The following is a 17,539-nucleotide window of genomic DNA, read 5'->3' as shown; positions in this document are numbered from 1 at the left end:
TTTGTATGTTGCTAACTAACCCATAATAATACTTTCTGTTTTGCAAATGCAGTTTTTAATTTGAGGTATAATGCTTGCACTGTGCATCTTTTTCATTGAGCATTAAAGTAAATGCTACCTTCAGGATTTCTCTGAATCATTCGGGACTCTTCTAAGAAAAACTTGCATTAAATAGCGGTAGGAAACACATGATCAAGGTCATTGTGTTCTCCATGTTTTCTACTAACTTGGAACTTAGCATCTGCTTCCTGTATTTACATTAGATTCTTCCCCAGACCCATCTGACCAATAAACCAACGTTCTGGCAGGATTTGTAGCGACAGCTTTAGGTTTGCTTTAAGGCTGAATCACCTGAACAAATCACGAATTATCAAATCTTATTAAATGATTTAGGCCAAAGTTAACAGACGATTAGTGAAAAACACGCTTAGAAAGTGTTAAAATTGGAACACTTTGATGAAAACCCCTGCAGCATGAATTGTTTGGGAAATGAGTACCAGTCCTCAGAGATAAGTGTGTGTTTTCACTTCCTGTTATCTTTAACTGTCACACTCATTTCCTTCTGTGTTTTTATGGACTTTTCTGTGTGGCCATATCTGCTGAAAAAGCTCACATGGGGGGGGGGGCAAGTTGGAGGTCATGAGATTGAGATTAAACACTTTTAGGTTTGAAAAGTTTGCAGAATTTGTTATTTTTTTATTTTAAAAAAATATAAAAACATGCAGATTACCCATATCTTTGTTTTACCATCAAGTGTGAAATGTTGTGTAGCTTGTGGAGAAATATGACCAGAAGAAGATGCAGATCAAAAAATGCATGAGCTGAGTGGCAAAGTTTAGTAATGTTGCTTTGAGGCAGTTCTAGCCTCAGGTCTTTCTTCAGGGACTTTCCATCTTCTTCCACTGCATGTGTGGGGGTTTTCTCTCCAGGTGTTCTAGTTTCCTCACAAAATCCAAAAAGATGACTATAAGGCTAACTGGTCTCACCTGACAAGGTTTAAAAACAAAGAAACATTAGAGGTGAAAGAAATCAAAGGGCTTGGATAAACACTAGGTTTGTCTGTGGAAGGGCTTAAGCAGCTGAAGATCAGTCTGATGTGCTTCTGGGGGAATATTCTGGTGAATTGATGCCCTGACTGAGAGAGTGCTATCATCTTTAGTTCTTAAGGCCAATTTATGCTTCTGACGCATAGCCTCTGCGACCGTCAAATCTGTCTCTGTGCGCAACCATGCTCCCCTCGCAGAGGTTCTGCAACCGTAGTCATAAACTTGGACCATCGCAAACCCAGGCAGACAAAATGCGGCTGTGATTGGCCCTCGGTATACCTTTCTGGCTGTCTGTGTGGTCGTCCTTCTCGATTCGGTGCCGGGGCGCGCCATTTTTAAAAACCGAGGAGTAATAATAACAATGGATAATCACGACGAAAGGTTGATTGAGGAGGTTCGGAAGTACAACCACTTGTACGATGCCTCAGACATGTTTTGGAAAATAAACACTCCTGCCGGCGCCGCCGAAGTTCTCTTAGCCATCCGCCAAAGTTCTTGTGACTATCTGCCGAAGTTCTCTTGGCCATCTGCCAAAGTTCTCGTGACTATCCGCCGAAGTTCTCTTGGCCATCTTCCAAAGTTCTCGTGACTATCCGCCGAAGTTCTCTTGGCCATCTTCCAAAGTTCTCGTGACTATCTGCCGAAGTTCTCTTGGCCATCTTCCAAAGTTCTCGTGACTATCTGCCGAAGTTCTCTTGGCCATCTTCCAAAGTTCTCGTGACTATCTGCCGAAGTTCTCTTGGCCATCTTCCAAAGTTCTCGTGACTATCTGCCGAAGTTCTCTTGGCCATCTGCCAAAGTTCTCGTGACTATCTGCCGAAGTTCCCTTGGCCATCTGCCAAAGTTCCCGTGACTATCCGCCAAAGTTCTCGCGAGTTCTCCAATAGGCCCCCGCTTGCGCTTTGGTGGGAAGCTGCTGTGCGTCCCTAGAAATTCCAGACCGACGTTGCAGAAGCATACTAGCAAAACTGGTTCGCGACCCGACCCAAGCGGCAGTTGATGTGTGCGGTTGCTGAAGTATAATCCACCCTTTAGCAGAGACTGTGGTTTTGTCAGAGGAGCTTCATCACATTTTCTCTTTTTATCTCCTTCCAGAATACCCAAGTTGATCCAGAGGAGCTGTTCACTAAACTGGATCGAATCGGGAAGGGATCATTTGGAGAGGTGAGTTGTTTCTTTTATTCAAAATTATCATATTTCCTTTTTACAGTTTACCTTTCTTTTTTTGTCTTTTACTTCAGAACTTTAACAAAACCCAGTTTCTGGTAGAAGTTCTGCTCCTTTAACCCCCCCCACCCCCCACCCCCCCTTCTCTTCTCATTGTCTTTGTTTTCTCCTGCAGGTTTTCAAAGGCATCGATAATCGCACTCAGAGCGTCGTCGCCATTAAGACCATCGACCTGGAGGAGGCCGAGGATGAGATCGAGGACATCCAGCAGGAGATCACGGTGCTCAGTCAGTGCGACAGTCCGTACATCACCAAGTACTTCGGCTCCTACCTGAAGGTGAGAACAGGACGCCGCTCAGAGACGAATCTGAGCCTGAGGGAAATTATCAGGAACTACAGTCAGCAGCTGGTGATGGAAGTGTGGAAAATCTTTGATGGGAAGCAGAGCGGCTGACGGGAAACGTGGAAGGAATGTGTGCTGAAACCAGATAAAGGCTGCTGAGGGTTTCCACCATTTGCCACCAAATTTTTAACTACAATTCCATCTCAGTTTATTTCACACAAACACAAAATGATCTATTTTTGTATTTTATTTTATATTAATTATTACAACATAAAGATAACAAAAAAAACCCAAACTTTTCTTGGAATATGAAAAAAAATAAGAAAGACTAATGCAGAAATATAAATAATGTCTTCTGTAAGGTATCCACTTGTATGGGCCATTTTATAGCTCGTCCTGCATGGAATTAGTTCTGCAGAACTCCTGAGATGTGAAGGAGATCCACATTGCTTTAATAGCGGCCTTTAGCTTGCCTTAATTGTTAAAAAATGTCTCTCATTGTGTTCTTTAACATTCTCTATAGGGTTTGGGTCAGGCGACTACAGAAGTATCATCCTCTTAGAGCCAGCTAGCAGTTTTTTGGTTTATTTTTGTTGTTATTGTAACTGTTAAGTGCTGCCAAGCCAACAAAATGTAATGAGGGCCTCCATAAAGCTTGTTAACAGTGTGACGTTCTGTCAGAACAGCATACGCTGTCAGATCGGCATACCCCTGGTTTTTATCTAACCTGATTGACTTCTGAGTCAGCCAATGTTTTCTATAATTTTAAACATGAAAACAAGATCTAACCAAATTTCAGTTCCCGTGCACATATTCTAACTATTAAACTCAGACATAGTTTAATAATCCCAGAGGGAAATTACTTTTGTTAAACGCTCCAGATATACAAACACACACACATATATATATATATACAACAAAACCACACAAACTAACATAAATATACATATATAACTCTGTATATATTTATATGTTTATATATGCATATGTATAACTATAGATCCAAATAATATTAACTATAAATTTTAAATTAATATTGACTAATATGGTTTTAGCTATAGAGGGTTTTTTCAACATCCTGGACTTCAATCATGTCTGACCGTTTCTGCATCCGATAAATAACAGTATCATCAAAGCAAGCAGATTTTCTTTTTTGAAAATTTAAATAAACGTGTTTTTGCTGGTCGGTACACTGCTGCTAAAATTTAACGTGGGAATAATTGTCTGTTGCGCATGTGCGCGCATGCATATTAGAAGAGTGTTGCTGATCTGACAGCGTATGCAAGTCTGACAGAACAACAGCTGTACTCTATTATTCCTAGTAGATGGATCCTCTGACTTTAGATTTGATAAAACTAGACACTTCGACCCTGACCATTTTTTCATACATTGTACTTCTTTCCTTCCACTTAATTTTCCAAAGATTTGCTTGACATATGCTGTCTGTGAAAAGCCAGTTTCTTAAGTTAATAATTTCTTGATTGTCGATGCAATCAACTCATTGTTGATTAAATCGACAATGAGACGATGCAATCAACTGGTTTTCCTTAGATAGAAAACTTTGAATCAATCTGACTGTATGATCTGGTTGAATTGTAAAGTGATTTGAGACGACGTGTTGTGAATTGCTGCTATATAAATAAACTGAATTGAATTAAATTGAATCAGGGAGGCTTTTTGGCTCATCCTCATTAAACAGACTATCAGTGATCATCAGCATCAATATATTTAGTTTATCGTGATATTATGTTATGTGTTTGTTTTTTAAATAGACATTTTCATAAGTTAAGATGGTTTTCTGTACCTTCTGTAACAGCGCTTGTATCTTTGTTCAGGGCAGTAAACTATGGATCATCATGGAGTATCTGGGAGGAGGTTCAGCGCTGGACTTGGTGAGTCTGCAGACACTTTTCATAAGTTTACAAAACAAAACTAATAGGTGGATTTAAATAATCCTGAATTTGGTTTTCATGATTTGTTGTCAATTTTTACCTGAGTTTCTTTGTTTTTTTTATTTGGTTTGTAGTATAACTAGGGACTCCTGCCTAAGCTTGAGTATTTAATGAGACATTCATAACCAGAATATATATATTTTACACCTAATAAAATATATGAACACATTTATTGCTTCACTAAAATTTTTTATTCCAGTTATATTTTGATCAAATCTGCTTAATGACGTTTTTCCTCACCTGTAATGTCTTTGTGCAGCTGAAGGCCGGTCCGTTTGACGAGGCTCAGATTGCCACCATGCTGAAGGAGATCCTGAAGGGGCTGGATTACCTCCACTCAGAGAAGAAGATCCACAGAGACATCAAAGGTGTGGATGGTGATAAACTGATATGATAAAGGCTACACTTTAAGGTTGATTTAACAACTCACAGGCAAAGGTTTAATGATGGAGATCAGATGACATCTGATTAAATCATGCTTTATTGATTTGGCACTTAAAGAACCAAGTGATCTAATCTTTTTTTTTCTTCTTGTGGATTGTGCTTAACCCTTTAAAGCCCGATCCAAGAGTTAAACAAATCAGAAAATTACTTTTTTTTGGTTTGAAGTCCTTATTTGGCCTTTTAACAAAATATGTAAAAAGAAAAAAACAGAAATACATTTTTGATATTAATAATTTATTACTATGCGATAAGTCAAGATTATTTTTTGTGTAGTCTTCTACTGGCTGTTATCAGGTATATCTGATTGTGTACAATAGGATTTTTAGCAAAGTTTTTACCATTAAATTATGCAAAATGTGTCAGACGCAAAACATTTCAGAAACCGTATGTATCAAATATGATATATTTGGCATTACAGGGTTAAATATGTGGTGGAATGTGGTAAAAATAATTTATAAAGAAAATAAAAACAGAAAAGTAAATGTTGATACTTAATAAAAATAGGAAACTTTAAGACAGAGGAGGATTTATTAAAGTGAGAAAATGATTTTCATAACAAATTACCAGTAGTAAAACTTAATAAAATAGATGTTTTGGTGTAGATCTTTAGAGATATCAAGTGTCTTTTTAAGGAATATTGACTATTTTCTAAAATATATGACAACATAATTCCTTTTAATGTATATCTGGATTGGTTTAAATGGGACCTCCATCTCTAAAGTCCAGAAAGTTTTGACCAAACTGAAAAGAAAGTGACATTAAAGATGTTTCTCCTCAGCCGCCAACGTCCTGCTGTCCGAGCACGGCGAGGTGAAGCTGGCCGACTTCGGAGTGGCGGGTCAGCTGACCGACACGCAGATCAAGAGGGAAACCTTTGTTGGAACGCCCTTTTGGATGGCGCCCGAGGTCATCCAGCAATCAGCGTACGACTCAAAGGTCAGACACATCGCCGTTTGTTTGGATTTAATGTTGTCTCGCCACATCAGCTCAAACCCTATAATTAGAAGTATTCTGAACTTCAGGGAGAGGCGATATAGACCCGGACTAAAGCAGCCGTGCTTCATCTGTAGGATTCGTTTCTACCCCCCTGCCTGCTGTCCACCTTCACTTAAAACAAACTCTGTTTTTGGACGCGCTCTAAAAATAAACGTCATCTTCTCGGGGCGTTTCCTGTTTTCTTTTCTCTCACTTTGCTTGTTACCGTGGTAACCCCTACCATGCAAATCGGTTGCTGTGTTCGGGTCCCTCAGGTCTTTTTTGCATTATTTCCGAAGCGTTTACAGTTTTATTTGCATTTGGTAGAAGGTTCCCCCTCCCTCCCTCCTCCCCACTGTCTGGTCGCCAGGCAGCATCCGATGCTGCCCTGCGGTGCAGATAATGAGGTTTCCCCTGTTTACAGGGATTCCCTCACCAGCCTCCTTTGTTTGTCTGGATGACTTGAAGCCGGCTGCATGATATACGTCCATAGTTTTACAACAATGAGTCTGTATCAGGATAAAATGCACGTATTCATAGGTGTACCGACCGGCTTCAAACACTCTGGTTCTGATGATGAATAGCTGGGTAAACAGAAGGCTATGGCGTTACAAAGCAGAGTGACGTCTGCAGAGGGTGTGTGCAAAGCAGGCAAATTCAACAGGGTTTGTGTGCTTTGATTTACGTAGGTTTGTGTGTCTGACGATGTAATATCCTAATTTGTTTCTCTGACTTTCTGAAACCATAATAACTGAGGTCAGAGAAAGCATAGTTCAGATTATGCTGGACTTTGTCTGAATCAGTAAGTTCTATAAAATCCAGGATTGTTTTATGGATTTACCTTTTATTTATTGATTGGAGCGCCGTTTGTTAGAAGAGTGTTTCCTTCACTTTCTAAAGCATGAGAACACCAACCATAACTTGTTGTAATACCAGATAGTTGGGCGACGGCCTCTTATGTAAAACCTGAGCCGTCAGAACAAGTTTACAAAAGGAACAAATACTCTCTCTGGGCTCACCTTTCATTTTCTGAGGACGAGCGCACATGTATGTTCGCCACAGTTATGAAGTTTAAGTACAGCAAATTATTTTCTGTTTTTACCCCAGTCCTAAATAAATTAGGAGCACTGGAAAAAAACAATGTAAAAAATAATTAAAAAATTCTCAAATTAAGTGTAATTACCCTTAATCTGAGTAGGTAAGCGAGATGATTTGCCAATGGAATGAGTATTTTTACTCTTAAAATAAGATATTTAGATTATATGCGCTTGAAGTAAGACCTTGGAATTATTATTTTAAATGTAAATTGTTTTGTTCCATTGGCAAAGTGTCTCTTTTACCTTCTAGGTTCAAGAAAAAAAATTCACTTATTTTAAGAAAAAATGACTTTTTTCCAGTGAGGGTAGCTATAGAAAGATAAAAATGGAAGCTTAAAACACGTTAATGTGAATCTCTGTTTCCAACACATCCCAGATGAGCTTTAATGTAGAGCTTCCCAGAGCGGGGGGATCTCAGGTTGGTTTTCACAATGATTGGGATTCTAGCCCTGAAGGGTATGGAAGACCCAATAAATAAATGTAAAAACTTAAAATAAATATATGTTATATTTATTTATAACATGATTCAAATATTAAACAAACAATTAAATTGCAAAATCAATCGTTTAATAATTAAAACCACATTTATGATTATTTTTGGCATTAGTGGACTTTGAAATTACTTATGAAAGAACACAGATAGAAAATGAGATTCAGAATAGTGCTTAGAAGTTTATTGCAATTGCAATGAAATTGCAATTTTGCAAAACGGAATTGTCAAATCGCAGAATGAATCCATTTTGAGTGACGTTTCATTACAGCTATAGTAAACTGTAATCCTGTTCAGAAACACTTTTTGTTATATTGAGGGAAATGGTTCCTCCATCATGAGAGTGATCAATCCTTATTCAGATTGAGGAATGAAAAAAATAATAAGTTAAAGCTGCAAGCCTTTAAAAACTCTGACCAATCCCTGACATTCCGTCTGTTCAGTCAACTTTGAACAGAGAGGGGAGGAGGAGAACGCTTTAAAATCTAGCTAGCTCTCCAACATTACCAACCATAGCTTTAAATAAGAATATACACAATGTGAATGTGTATACAAAAGTATTCACATCCTATTCACACAGGATTAGTTTTAATTAGTTTTACATCGAAAATTTTACTCAACAAATTACAAATTACCAAAATGGCTCATCCACATGCGAATTGGGCTTAAGACAGTGCATTGCTCCCTCCAGCCCTTTAGGTGGCAGTAATACACTTGGTTACAGGTAGAAGAGAAAAGAGACTTGCAGCTAGCACGGAGATCCATGCATGATAGATGTCAGAACGTTTTCCCTTAAAGGTTGCATTAAAGTCCTTAAACAATGGATGTTAGACGAGAAAACTCAGTCATGAAAAAACTGTTAATTGCGATTGGTGCAAAGGAAAGTCGTAATAAAATCGCAATATTAGTTGGATTTTAATGCAATTTTGATTTTGACAATCGTTTAGCCATAATTCAGAAAGGCTGAAGACTGTGGACTATGGTCCTGCATAAGGTCAGGTTCAGTCATATGGAGAACAAAACAAAATGCAGAAAATTATAACTTAAATAATTAAATGTTTTTTTTTTTTTATGCATTTCTTTGAAAGTCAATGATATTACTTTTGCTTTATATTTCTAATTAAAAATAGAGTGAAGTGATGATGCATTTTTTAGGATGTCTTCCTTTTTGGGAACCTTGGACTGAGATCCGACTTCTGAAGAGGTTATTGTCGAAGTTAAAGAACCCAGCTGCAGATGATTTGATCTTTCTGACATGGATCATCATCCTGCTGGAATTAGCCATTAAAAGCTGGGTGCCCTGTGGTTATAAAGGGATGGGCACCATCGGGGGAAAATACTCTGGAAGGCTGGGCTTTGAAACAAATACTCATATGCTGCTAATGGGCATAAAGTGGACTAAGAAAAGCTCCCATTTCACCACCAACAGCCTGAATCCTTTAAACAGGCAGGATGGATCCATGATTTCAGGTTATTTCTGACAAACTCTGACCCTAACCTGGATGTTGCTGCAGTTTACATTAATCAGTGCAAAGTTTTCTCTGTTAACGTCCAAATCTGATGAGGCTGTGTGTTGTTACCCTCTTATCCCTGTGGTTACCCGCTTTAAGGTTAAACATGTTCCACATCCAGAGATTGTTTTCTGCATGTATTCCCTGTAAAAAGTTCTTTCTTAACTGCAAAAAATTGCAATCTAAGCCTTAAAAAGTGATTTTTCTTGAATTGAGCAGGTGAGTGAGATACTTTACCAAAGAAATTAGATGATTAACATTTAAAATAAGAAAAAACAACTGCAGTCTCTTAATTAAAGCACAACTTAATCTTATTATCTTTTTTTAGGTGTAAAAAATCTTATTCCATTGGCAGATCGTCTTATTTTCCTACTCAAATTATGGGAAAATACACTTAAATTAAGCTAATTTGACTGATTTTTTTTTTACATTTTTTGCAGTGTATCATTTAAAGCGATCTGCCCAAGACTTTCTGTTCACACAACTGCTGTTCGGTGGTTTAGAAAAAGCTTTATTGCCAGGAAACATTTTTATCAGGTTTTTTTTTCTATAAATCCATGGGAGGTTTTTATGTTAAAAGACCAATAAGATTCATTTTGATGCTCAGCTTGAACTTCAGCAGGTCGTCTTCTAGCGACCATTTAAGATATTTTATCATTTCCTGAAGGAAAGGAAATTATTGGAGTTGTTTTTCAGAGGAGATTTTGACCTTCTGCTGTTTTTTTTATATATATATATTTGTACTTCTTCTAGGGGTGGTTTCTGTCAGAATTAAGTCTTGCAGGAGCGGCTCTCTGAGTCGTAAAACATTTACAGCACCAGAAAAGGACGCTTTGTAAAATAAGGGTTGGCCCTTTTTTTTTTCCTATTTTTCTTTTTTTTTTAGGATAAAACTTGATCCCACTTCCTTAGCTGAAGGATTGTTTTAGTTTAGCATTAACTTAATGTTGTCTCTTAGTCCAAACATTCACTCATTAATACTGTTAAGTATTAAGCTGTGCAAAATATTAAACTGAGGTTTCTGCTCGGTTCGCGCCTGATAGAACTCTGGACCTCTGATACGTAAAATAAAACCATGAAAGATGTATTATGTGTCACATCAAACAAAACCACCTTTAGGAAACTCTGATCCTGTATATTTTAGGGTGGTCGTATCTTTCCAGTGTAAGATCACATGGATGTGTGTGGTGCTTCCTGCCTCCCGCTGCCATATGGTGGGTGTGTTCTTTGGTAACGGAGCCCACAGAGCTAAGAGTCGAACACTCAGCGAGCGTCCTGCTGTAATGTTACACCCGGCATCTCGCCGGGAAGCGCGATGAAGTCAGATTCTCACCTGGACGACACGCGGCTGTCGAAGCAAGCGGAGAAGACGTGAAATCTAAGAGGATCGGAAGAGCAACTGCTGCAGCTCTGTCTGTTGCCGGGGCCATGTGCGTTTTGTGGAGCTTCAGTGTGTCTAGTTGACTGAAGCTGACATATGGTGACTGTGTGTTAATCCGTATGACAGCAGGGGGCCTGTGCCACCTCAAAGTGAAGAGTTGGATTTTAATATGGAAAATTATGTAAAAAGAAGTTAAGGGCATGCAAGGAATTTGTATTTCCAGCCCATATCCCCTTATCTAAATGTTTTAACCTGTCTATCTTCCTTCCTTGTGCCCTTTCTCACCATATCCCTGTCTTTTCCTTCTTTCCGTCATTGTATCCCCTAACTCTCATCCTTCTGCCCTTCCTTCCTTTCCTTTTGTCCATTTCTAGTTAAGGTCTCATTCTTTTCCTGTTTGTCTTTTTTTTCTCCTTGCGTTTGCTTTTACACCTTATTTTCATCCTTATTTTCTCTTACTCATTCGTTCCTTCCTTGTTTTCTACCTTGTTGTGCTTCCTTCCTGTCTCTTTCTTTCCTTGTTCCTCATGTAGTTTCTTCGTTCTTTCTTTTTCTTTACTCTTTTTTCTTTATTTCTTTCTTTTTCGTTCTTACTTTTCCTTCCTTCCTTCCTTCCTTCCTTCCTTCCTTCCTTCCTTCCTTCCTTCCTTCCTTCCTTCCTTCCTTCCTTCCTTCCTTCCTTCCTTCCTTCCTTCTTTCCTCCCTTCATCCTTCCTTGTTCCTCATGTAGTTTCTTCGTTCTTTCTTTCCTTTCCTTCCTTCCTTCCTTCCTTCCTTCCTTCCTTCCTTCCTTCCTTCCTTCCTTCCTTCCTTCCTTCCTTCCTTCCTTCCTTCGTTGTTTCCTTCTTTCCTCCCTTCATCCTTCCTTGTTCCTCATGTAGTTTCTTCGTTCTTCCTTCCTTCCTTCCTTCCTTCCTTCCTTCCTTCCTTCCTTCCTTCCTTCCTTCCTTCCTTCCTTCCTTCCTTCCTTCCTTCCTTCCTTCCTTCCTTCCTTCCTTCCTTCCTTCCTTCCTTCCTTCCTTCCTTCCTTCCTTCCATGAAGAACTGAGATCTCTTGAAGAAACCTTTTTCAAAGAAAACCCGTGTCTCCCTGCAGGCGGACATCTGGTCCCTGGGCATCACTGCCATCGAGCTCGCCAAAGGAGAACCTCCCAACTCGGACATGCATCCGATGAGAGTGCTGTTCCACATTCCCAAATCTCCTCCTCCGATCCTGACAGGCGATTTCTCCAAGAGCTTTAAAGATTTTACCGAGGCCTGTCTCAACAAGGACCCCTCATTTGTAAGTAACGCTGCAGACACACGTGTCATCAGCATGTGAACTCGGCGCCCTCCAGCTAATGTATCACAGTCCGTCAGTATGGACATGTCATTTTAGTAAAAAGATATTTTATGTATTTAGAAGATTTAAAAACATTTTAAAAAACCGACAGGACAGGATTACCCTGATGGTGAATTGGATCAGCATAAGTTTAATCAAAATCCAGCATGGCTGCCATGTGTGATCAGTGGTAGATGATTTGCTTTTATTCCATTAAATCATTTCTCATTTTCACAGTACTGAACATCAACTGTCAGCGGAAAAAAAAGATATAAAAAAATTTGACTTCAATCTTAAAGGTGTACATTGGGCCCTCTTCTATGCCCATTTACTATTCTGATGTGTGTCCGGTTCAAACTTGTTGATAAGTTTTGCTTCACAATCTTGCGTCTTACTTTTTCCCTCCACCAAACTTTCAATTCAAATTCTTCTTACGGTTTTCTGTGAACATTTGGCCTCTATAATGGTTATTTGTGATGCTCTTTCCCTGTGGAGTGAGTCAAACCTGTTAAGTCAGCAGTTTTTCCCCATGATTGGGAGGGCAATAAAATTACATCTCTGAATAAAACTTATTTTATTAGTCTTATGTAACATTCTTTATTTGTGTAAAATAAAAATAAAAACTTATTCAATATATATATATATACCTGGGAATTATAATTGTTGTTAAATGAAATAAAACCAATGATGACGTCCTTAATCTTGAAGCTGTTACAGGTTAAATTTGTTGACATCATTCTGAGAGTTCGAACTCCATTGAGGCCTAGCAAACAGGAAATGTTTCTATCCATCTTACTTGTATTTGTCATTAGGGATCTTCTAATCTAGATTTCAGGTGATCTTTGAGTCATTTCAGATTAGATATTTTGGCAGGGCGGTGTCTCTTTCTGATAGATCGAGGTTAATAAAATCTGTGGCATAAATATGGTTTAAAAAGACCAGCAATAAAAATGAGCATAAGTTTCCTTGTGTGTGTGTGTGTGTGTGTGTGTGTGTGTGTGTGTGTGTGTGTGTGTGTGTGTGTGTGTGTGTGTGTGTGTGTGTGTGTGTGTGTGTGTGTGTGTGTGTGTGTGTGTGTCAAGTTAAGCCTGTAAACAACTTCTATGTAATAACTGATAAAAATATCACTTTTTTTTCCTATGGTTCTGTAAAAAGCAGTTTTGCTCAGTTTTGAAAAAGTCTCATGGTTTCACTTGTTTAGGTAGACTTTATTTGTGTTGTGGTTTAAGTGTGGATTTGCTGCCATCTAGTGGTTTAAAATAAAACCATCTCATTCTAATTTATAACTAAAAAATTAAAAATTAAATCTGCTTTTATTTCACTTTTTTATCCACTCTGAATCAAAGTTTCTAATCACCATCAGTAAATGTGTTCTCTGTGCTCTTTCCATGCAGCGTCCCACAGCCAAGGAGCTGCTCAAACACAAGTTCATCGTCAAACACTGCAAGAAGACGTCCTACCTCAGCGAGCTGATCGACCGGCACAGGCGGTGGAGCGAGGAGGGCCACAGCGACAGCAGCTCCGACGACTCAGACAGGTGATTCGCAGCTTTCAGATGGTTGGTTAGTAAAACTGTGAGCTGGGATAACTAAGCAGGAGTTTGTTTGTTTACATGTGAAGTGAATCCAGTAATAAAGAGAACAGCGAGTGTCCTGAGTGGTCGTTCACCACCGTCCGTAAGAAGAAGCCAGAAGGCAGGAAGGTTCTCAACGGGACGGTCAGTTTACATCATTTTATCTACAAGAATTCATCCATTTAGATTCACATGCTGAAATGTTAGAGAAAAGAAAACATTTTTAAACATTCAATTAAGTTTTTCACTCAATTTGAATACAATAAATGCAGCTTTAGGTGTAAATTGAGAAGAAATGAGTCATTATGAGGTCAATATAAATAAACTCAGTTTTTCTTCTTCTTTTCCTTTTTTTAGAGCCAGGATCAGCTGAGTAAATCTTCCAGTTTGTCCACACTCATCGCTCCAATCTTCTCTGAGGTTTGTATAAACCCTGTTGGTATGGCTTGAGAGGGTTCCGCCAATTTTGACCTTTTAGGCATTTGTAGTTTTTAACAACCTATTCAAACTGTACATCCCCAAGGTTAACGTTTCATAATCACATTGAAAATAGTTATTTTTAGTCACTTTAAAGTCATTTTTCCACATACTGCTCGTAGTGCTGGATAAGGAAATAAGTTTGCATGATTTTAATAAGTAACATCTAACATTAGGAAGCATGTAGGTTAGTTATATTTTGTTTTTTTTAAGCTGTTTTAATGCATAAATAGAGCCATCTGGCTCATGCAGATGATCAGGGATCATAATCAAACTTTTTTATTTTATTTTAAATAAACTAGTTAAGATAATTAAATGTAAAGAAAAAGATTTTTAGAAAATGACAGAAAGTTCTTGTTAGTCAGCGCTTTTTGCGATTGTTTTTGCTCACCACCTCATAGCTTTTAATTGTAACTGTGACACTAAAGTTGGTCCTTTTTTAAATGTTGTCTCTACAGTTGAAGCTGCAGCACAAGGAGCACTCTGAGCAGCGACAGGCTATTGAAGAGCTGGAGAAAAACATTCAGCTGGCTGAAAAAAATTGTCCAGGCATCACAGACAGGATGGTCACACACATCGTTGCCAGGTAACCAAAGTTTTTCATACAGGTTCAGCTTCCTATGTGCTACCTAGATGTGATGGCCTTTTTATCAACTCTTTTTAGTTTTAAAATAAACCATTTTTACATTTAAGAAATTCATTTACCAATATCACCAATAAAATGTGTAATTTTAACTGATAATTTCTTGTTGTTCTTGGATGTAGTTGCTGGATGATTCTTATGGTTTATTTAGTAAAAACCTTTCTGTTCTAGATATACAACAAAATGATGAACGGAAGGAGGGAATAATGAAGGAAAATAGGAAAAGACTGTCTCCCTAAAGGGGTGACGCTGCTGGATGATGAAAACGGAGAAGATCTCGCGGTGCGACGTCTCCTCCGTGTACACACATGACTCATCACACACTAATAATGTAATATATACACTATGTTTTATATATTTACTGCTGCTGGTTGTGGACATTTTCCTGCCTTTCGTTTGAATAGGAAATATAGACTTTTTTTGTTAGAAATATGCAGATCAATGAAAAACCATCAGTGCCTTGAATATTTTTTCATTTTTTTTAAGCATAAGATTATCAATGTTTTTCATTGTTTTAACAAAATCCCTAGAAATGCAACACAGACAGTTATGTCCATCAGCAGTAGTAGCTTCTGTCTTTGTTTCATGACTTGCTTTAAGTTTGTACGTGTCTGTATGTTTGTTTAGTAGCACTTGAGACAGATTCTCTGCCAATAATACATTTGTTTGGTGTTCTTAGTAATGCTGTTTAATTACAGTTCCCTAAACTAAAGTTCAGTGGAGTTTAGAATACCTCAGGTTGTTAACTTTAGTTATCAGTTAGATTAAAATGTGACGTTGATATTAGCCTTCATTGGAGATGCCCTAAGCATTTACAGAGAAAAAAAATATATATTTAATTTAATACATTTTAAAATATTTTTAAAAATTTTGCCCTACTTTTAACAGGTACAGGCAAATTTCAGAACTTATCGCGGTTCAAAATCCTCAAAAATTTTGGGAGCCGATACAAACTAGCCTAGCTAAGCCGCTAAAGTCTGAAACCTTCACTTCAGTCAATAGTTCAGGGCCTCGCAAGCTAATTACTAACGCGGCTAATATAAGCAAAGAAAACGGGCTTAATTTTTTTTTATATTTCCCCAAACAATATTCTTTAAAACTGAGGACTTTGATCCTATGTTTTAAAATTTGAAGGTGTTCCAAACAAATGAAGGGTAATTACACAAACAGAAAAACAAAGCTAAGTCTTTAGCAAGTTTTTGAGACAATTGAGTCCGGGGTTTTTCAGGGACAGCCATATTTTTGAAAACTGATTAAGTTAAAAAAAAAAAAAAAGAGCTTAGAGAATCTAGCCGAGCTAGGTAGCTAGTAGCTTGTTGAGCGGTTTACTAGCTAGCTTACTTAGGCTAACTAGTAAACTTCAACTAAGCTAACTAGTTAATGTATTTTTGTAAATGACATAAAATGATGTAGGTACAAATTCTCTTTTTTGTTGCTGTTTTTATTTTATGTTTTTGCTTTGGGTTGTGAAATAATTCTTTTACTGTGAAAGTTTCTTTGTTTTGTGCCGTTTGAGGGAGTTATTCAGAAATAAACGTCTTCCATAGTTATGGAAAGTCAGACTTTCTGTATGTACAGAGTTTGGACATCTATGTAGAGAAATGTTGTCAGAAAGTTATATTTTTAAGGAACTATTCATTGTCTTAAATATTGTTTTGAACGTTTCCCCCCAAAGATAGTGCTGGGAACTGTAATTAAACATATTACTGACAGTTTGTACAAAAGACACTATAAGACTTGGTCTCTGTACATTTTTTTTTCTTTTTTTGACTTTTTATATATCATAAGGGATTTAACAATGCTTGTCAAAGGGGGAATTGTAAAATTACAGTTGTACAATTTTACAGTAAAAGTTTTTTTTTTTGTAGCAGGACCTTTAGAGTTTTATGAATAAATATTTAAGCCTGATTTAAAGAGAAAAAGGTGCTTTATCTGTTTATGGGTGGAACGGCTTACACTGCCTAAACATTAGCTTTGTTTTTATTTATAAAAAAAAAAAAATAATAATAACAATATAAATAACAATAATAATAGTAATGATAATCATTTGGCCAAAGATTACAACCGATGGACTTTTATGTTCAAGTTTTTATATTTTAGTTGCTTATTTCTACAACTGCAATTAATTTAAGCATTTTTTTCTAGGGTTTCCGCAGGTCATAAAAAATCATTAAATTATAATTTTTTTAATTAAGGCCTTAATTGGCCTAAAAATTAATCAAATTTGATTATTGTGGCATTTAAAATGCTTTATTATTTTTAAAAGTACGTTTATAAAACAATTTCGTCAGATATATTATATCATGATATATTTGAGTTGAACTGCTTCTTGTTGATCAGAAAGCCGTATTTTTTTGGAAAATGTCAACAAAAGTGGCTGGAAAATGAGGAATTCAGGACATAATTGCAGCCTGTTGACTATAAAGATGATGAAGGATTTTGCCGCGTTTATATATATATATATATATATATATTTCCTAGAGCCTTAAAAGAGCATTAGAGTTACTCATTCTTGTATAAGCCCTGTTATTTGAACACATAAATTAGGTATAAAATGACCAAATTATATACAACATTCAATAACATTTAAGTTACAAAGTAAATGTACCAATATTGTTCATGTAAAGCTTAAAATTATGTGTTTTTGAAACAGTTGATCACATGGTAGCAGTGTTGTTTGACATTATTGCTATTTGACCGTTTCTGCAACTTTCCAGTAAATTGGCTTCTTCAATATTAATGAGGTTCTAAGGGGGATTCAAAGGTTTTAGGAGCTTTATGTTACATTGAAGAGCCCTTCAAGTTCAGAAAATTTGCTTGGTCCAAAGTTAAAGACAATTATTCCTAGTGATGCTCAAGACTTTTTAAGAAATTTAGATATATAATGTAAAAATTACTGTGAAGAATGAAATAGAAAATCATTATGCTTTTGCACTGTGCTGTATCATTTGATAAAAGCTTACTTTGAGTTTTCTTAAGGGATTCTCATACTATTTTGAGAGTTTAGTACACCATTAATCCTGATGAATTAATGAATCAAAAAGGCCATTAAGGAATTAATTCATTCCATAAAACATTAAATTAAATAAAATTTTAAAACAACAAATAGAGACTCAAAT

General features: G+C 37.0%; 1 protein-coding gene across 1 annotated transcript in view; it reads left to right on the top strand.

The window, feature by feature from the left end:
- The window catches only part of stk26 (serine/threonine protein kinase 26), a 36,880-nt gene extending 20,552 nt beyond the window's left edge, over positions 1–16,328 (top strand). Inside the window, exons 2-12 of the mRNA XM_038299033.1 lie at positions 2,142–2,210; positions 2,389–2,550; positions 4,392–4,448; positions 4,768–4,876; positions 5,731–5,888; positions 11,503–11,688; positions 13,122–13,264; positions 13,348–13,444; positions 13,658–13,720; positions 14,236–14,363; positions 14,592–16,328. Coding sequence (XP_038154961.1) covers positions 2,142–2,210; positions 2,389–2,550; positions 4,392–4,448; positions 4,768–4,876; positions 5,731–5,888; positions 11,503–11,688; positions 13,122–13,264; positions 13,348–13,444; positions 13,658–13,720; positions 14,236–14,363; positions 14,592–14,607 — 1,188 coding nt within the window. The 3' untranslated portion in view covers positions 14,608–16,328. The remainder of the gene's footprint in view (positions 1–2,141; positions 2,211–2,388; positions 2,551–4,391; positions 4,449–4,767; positions 4,877–5,730; positions 5,889–11,502; positions 11,689–13,121; positions 13,265–13,347; positions 13,445–13,657; positions 13,721–14,235; positions 14,364–14,591) is intronic.
- Positions 16,329–17,539: the final 1,211 nt, after the last annotated feature.

The sequence above is a fragment of the Cyprinodon tularosa genome, unplaced genomic scaffold (assembly GCF_016077235.1).
Source record: "Cyprinodon tularosa strain WSP-4 unplaced genomic scaffold, ASM1607723v1 ctg419, whole genome shotgun sequence".
Classification (NCBI taxonomy): Eukaryota; Metazoa; Chordata; class Actinopteri; order Cyprinodontiformes; family Cyprinodontidae; genus Cyprinodon; species Cyprinodon tularosa.
Note: the sequence above shows the minus strand (reverse complement) of the source record. Positions and strands in the feature narration are given on the sequence as shown.